Source organism: Habropoda laboriosa, unplaced genomic scaffold (assembly GCF_001263275.1).
Source record: "Habropoda laboriosa isolate 0110345459 unplaced genomic scaffold, ASM126327v1 scaffold129, whole genome shotgun sequence".
Lineage (NCBI taxonomy): Eukaryota > Metazoa > Arthropoda > Insecta > Hymenoptera > Apidae > Habropoda > Habropoda laboriosa.
This window is the reverse complement of record NW_017100255.1, coordinates 524247-529250: the sequence shown is the minus strand read 5'-3', so window position 1 is coordinate 529250 and position 5004 is coordinate 524247. Positions and strand designations below refer to the sequence as shown.

At 29.7% G+C, this 5004-nt stretch overlaps 1 protein-coding gene across 1 annotated transcript; it reads left to right on the top strand.

The window, feature by feature from the left end:
• Window positions 1-1491: 1491 nt before the first annotated feature.
• Window positions 1492-4755, top strand: LOC108572537 (pre-rRNA processing protein FTSJ3). Its single transcript, XM_017934788.1, has 6 exons — window positions 1492-1650; window positions 1831-2294; window positions 2366-3308; window positions 3374-3808; window positions 3885-4269; window positions 4366-4755. Exons 1-6 carry the CDS (start codon window positions 1584-1586, stop codon window positions 4613-4615), a joined length of 2544 nt encoding a protein of 847 aa, XP_017790277.1. The 5' UTR covers window positions 1492-1583; the 3' UTR covers window positions 4616-4755.
• Window positions 4756-5004: the final 249 nt, after the last annotated feature.

Sequence of the window (5004 nt, the reverse complement as noted above, 5' to 3'; positions counted from 1 at the left end):
AAATTCCAGGAATTCTCGAGGACCTTAGCACCGAACGAGTGTATTCGCGCGATTTTCGAAATCTTCGCCTAATTTTCGTAGTTTTCGCTAGAATTTCGGGATTTTTTCGATTTTCTCGATGGAAACTCATTCCTGGAGGTTTCTGGCATGCATTTATTCAATTTTGCAATGTAATATTGTTTAAACAATGGGTTATTTTGCAAAAGGAAAGGGATTTGGTGTGTAAAGGAGAAGTTAATAGACTGTAAAACGCTGTACAACAATACTGGAATGTTGTAACCTTTTGTAAAATGTATTTTGAACCGTTTATTTAATTTTACAATGGAATATTGTTTAAACAATCAGTTTTTTGCAAAGGAAATGGACATGCCGGGTAAGGAAAAAGTTAATAGACTATAAAACGCTGTAAAACAATACTGGAATATTGTAACCTTTTGTAAAATACATATTGTACTGTTTATTTAATTTTTCAATGATATATTGTTTAAACAATGAGGTGTTTGCAAAGGAAATCAATGTGGTGTATATGGGAGAAGTAAATAGACTGTAAAATGCTGTAAAATAATACTGGTATATTGTAACCTTTTGTAAAATACATTTTAATAATAATTTTACAATAAATAATTGATTTTTCGATAAATAATTGCATTTCTTCAGTTCTTCTGATGTTGAAACCCTTTTCTGGATTCCTGCGGCAGCCTGAGTGTTCCATCTGCAATTCACACAAAAAGAACATTAATTTTTCAAATTTTCAATAAAAGTTATAAACAATTTCTAACTAATGTACTACATGCAATTGTTAATTCAATACGAAATTAAACTATTTTATTAAGTTAAATTATACAACACATTTATTTAATACTTGCAATAATTATAAACTACCATCTGAATTATTATTTAACAAGGAACACTTATTATTCTATGATTAAAGTATTTGAAAATAAACCAGAAACTATATTTTATTATCTACAATATTAGAAATGTTAAATCAATTAAAAATTGATTATAAGTATCAGTAAAATATAATGGAGGTGACGTAGATAGCAATAGCGAAGAGTGTCAAGGAACTGAATAGCATTTAACAAGGATAGCACTAGAGAAATGAGTATGATAAGGTTTATTTATTTTTCCTTTACAAACCACGTCCATTTTTTTTGCAAGCAACTAATTGTTTAAATAATATTCCATTACAAAATGAAATAAACTAAGTTCGGATATTGTTAGGTGACTCGTAATAATCAACCAAATCTCGAATGTTACTGTTATAACAGAAAGTTTAATACTTTTGACAATATTACTGCACTATGTAGAATTATTAAATAATGTTGTATAAAATATTATTGTTATACACACAGATGAATGTTGCTTTTATTAATGCAGTCAATATGTTATTTTGTGTTTAAAAATAATTTTGTGTTCTGAAAATAAATTACAAGCAGTTTACAAGTATTCGTCATTTTTTCTTTACCCCACTCTTAGAACGTTGATGTATGGCCGCGTATGGTACATGTAATTCTGTAGTAAATCAATGTTTTTAAAGGAAATAAGTTTTTTATAAATGATATAATTGTTTATAATTCAAAATGGGTAAAAAAGGAAAAGTTGGGAAACAAAGAAAGGATAGATTTTACCAATTAGCAAAGGAAACTGGTGAGTTTTTATGGAGAATGTTATAATCAGTAATGAAAACTGCACAAATTAAGATATTTTTATTCATTTTGTAAATATTTCTATGTGACATATTAAATACTGAATGCAGATTATGCTTAAAGTTTTATTTTTATTATACACCGTGTATAAGTACTACTTCTTATAGGTTATGTTTTGTAGGTTATAGGTCACGTGCAGCCTTTAAATTAATTCAATTGAATCGAAAATTTGAATTTTTACAAAAATCACGAGTATGCATAGATTTATGTGCAGCTCCTGGAGGGTGGATGCAAGTTGCCCGACAGAATATGCCAGTATCTTCTATAGTAATAGGTGTAGACTTGTATCCTATAAAACCTATTCCAGGGTGTATTGGTTTAGTAGAAGATATCACAAGTGATAAATGTCGTGTATTAATATCTCGTGAATTGAAGACTTGGAAAGCTGATGTAGTATTACACGATGGAGCACCAAATGTTGGTAAAAATTGGCTTCATGATGCATATCAGCAAGTTGTCTTAACTTTAGGTGCTCTTAAAATGGCAACACATTTTCTACGACCTGGTGGATGGTTTATTACAAAAGTTTTTCGTTCAAAAGATTATCATCCATTAGTTTGGGTATTAAAACAATTGTTCAGAAAGGTATATAATTTGTTTAATATAGAAATATAATTTTTATTATATGAAGATTCTAATGAAACATGTTATTTAAGGTACATGCAACAAAACCACAAGCATCACGTACAGAATCTGCTGAAATTTTTGTTGTTTGTCAATATTATATTGCTCCAGATAAATTAGACCCTAAATTTTTGGATCCAAAATATGTTTTCTCTGAATTAGACATAGAATCTTCAAATAAATTAAATGTATATAATCCTGAAAAAAGCAAACACAAAGCAGAAGGTTATCCAGAAAATGATTACACTTTATATCATAAATTATCCGTCAAAGATTTTATAGCACATGACAATGTTGTAGAAGCATTGCAAGATGCTTCTGAAATTGTTTTTGATGATGAAATAATAACAAATCATGAAAAAACGACCGAAGAAATCAAAGAATGCTGTAAAGATATTAAAGTATTAGGTAAAAAGGAATTGCGAAAATTAATGAGTTGGTGGAAAACATTAAAGGAATCTTTAAAAGCAAAAGAGTCAGTAGAAGAAAATGCGACGCAAGATGTGCCTGAAAAGACAGCAGAAGCACCAGCAATAAGTCAAGAAGAGTTGGAAGATCTAGAAGATGAACAAATTGGAAAACAAATTGAAGAACTTAAAGGAGAAGAAGCTAGAGAGCTTAAAAGAAAGAAGAAAAAAGCTAATAAAGAAAGGCAAAAATTAAACGAGCGGCTCAATTTAAAAATGATTCATAAAGGAAATGAAGGACCTGTATTAGAAGGAGATAATATGTTTACTTTGAAAACAATCAAGACACATAAAGAATTGGAAAATGTAATGGATCAGGATCCTGATATAGTAGCAGAAAGTGATGTAGATTCAGACGAGGAGCAACGAAAACAAAAAAAAGTCGCTTATAATAAGGATGAAGGACAGTTAGATAGCTCAGGGTTATATTATAAAGCAGATGATAGTGACTTGGAAGGTTCTAGCGATGCCTCGGATGATGACTCAGATAGCAATAAATCAGGTTTAGGTATCTATTGTTCATATATGTATATATATCATAAATTTCAATATTTATACATAATAAGTTTTTAGGTTTGGATGAATCTGATGAGGAAGGTATAAATAAAGTGCAAAAAAAGAGAAAGGGTATTGCTGATGCTCCAGAAAATCCTTTATTAACTGATTTAGATCATAGGGATAAGAAGATTAAACAGATTCACAAAGCAGAATTGTGGTTTGAAAAAGATGCATTTAAAAACTTAGAAGATGTAAAGGATGAAGATTTTGAATTAGATAAAATGGTTGAAGAATATAAAAAGAAAGGTGGCTACGTTATAGGAGAGAATAATTCTATGGATAGTGATAAAGAAAATAAAATAAAGAAAGGTAAAAGTGTACAAGGAAAGGAACAAGCAGATAACGATGACGATGATTCGGAATCTGATTATGATGTGGAAAAGATGATGACTCCAAGTAAAAAAACTAAAAAGAAGAAAAGTGGCAGCGAAGATAATTCTAAAGTAACAAGTGTGTATATTATTTATATATTAAATTTATCAAGTAAATAACAAATGCAATGTGATTTTACTTTCATTATGTGTAGGTACAAAGTTAAAAAAAAGGAAACGTTTAACCGAAGAAGATTTAGCATTAGGATCATTATTAGTTCAAAGTAAGAAAACTCGAAGAGATTTAATAGATTCAGCTTGGAATAGATATGCATTTAACGATGAAAAGTTACCGGATTGGTTTGCACAAGATGAAGAGAAACATATGAAGAAAGAAGCGCCAGTTCCTAAAGAACTCGTTGACGACTATAAAAAGCGAGTCGAAGATTTAAATGTTAGACCAATTAAAAAAGTAGTAGAAGCAAAGGCAAGAAAAAAGCGAAGGGCATTGCGTAAATTAGAAAAAGCAAAGAAAAAGGTGGAAGCAATAATGGACAATTCAGAGATTAGTGATAAAGAAAAATCAAAACAAGTACAAGCGTAAGTATCATCTTTTGCTTATTACTTTTCATTAACAAACAGACATTTGATTTGTATTTCTGTATGAATATATTTGTGTACATTTTTTGTGCGCAGGTTGTACAAGAAAGCTCGTAAAGAGCCGAAGAAGGATGTCACTTACGTAGTGATGAAAAAACATATGGCACAGAAGAAAGCAAAACGACCACCTGGTGTTAAAGGACGTTATAAATTGGTTGATCCAAGAATGAAGAAAGACTTACGTGCAGCGAAAGCAAAAGAAAAAACTAAAGGACGCGGGAAGAGTCGCGGTGGGAAGCCACCCCGAGGAAAACCTAAAGCTCATAAAGGAAAGAAAGCAAAATAAAAAAAAAATATAAATATGAACAAAATATGGGACAAAAGGTGCATCTTCTAGATGCAAAATAGATATTATTTTGCAGTGTTCTTGTAACAGTGTAAATAGCACGCATTGTATGTAAACATGAATTGTTTGTATGAATCACACAGAGGACGAAATTAAACCATTTTTGTACATAAATATATTGCATACCGAAATTCATTTACACTCCTATTATGCTGCATAAATAATTATTTGCTTTATTCAAAGTTAAATTCACATTAAGTTTCATGTGGCTATGATTTATTTTTTAAATATTTAAAATTTATTTTTTATTTTTCAAATTCTGTTAATTATTAATGGATATCCAGAACAAAATTAAAATTTATCGAAACATTGTTATATTTGAAGTTCGT

Bases quoted from the DNA above. Each gene is read 5' to 3' on its own strand.
- LOC108572537 (XM_017934788.1), top strand. From the start codon at position 1,584: ATGGGTAAAAAAGGAAAAGTTGGGAAACAAAGAAAGGATAGATTTTAC. The intron at 2,295-2,365 runs GTATATAATTTG...ATGTTATTTAAG, and splicing joins TAAAACAATTGTTCAGAAAG to GTACATGCAACAAAACCACA. The intron at 3,309-3,373 runs GTATCTATTGTT...ATAAGTTTTTAG, and splicing joins TAGCAATAAATCAGGTTTAG to GTTTGGATGAATCTGATGAG.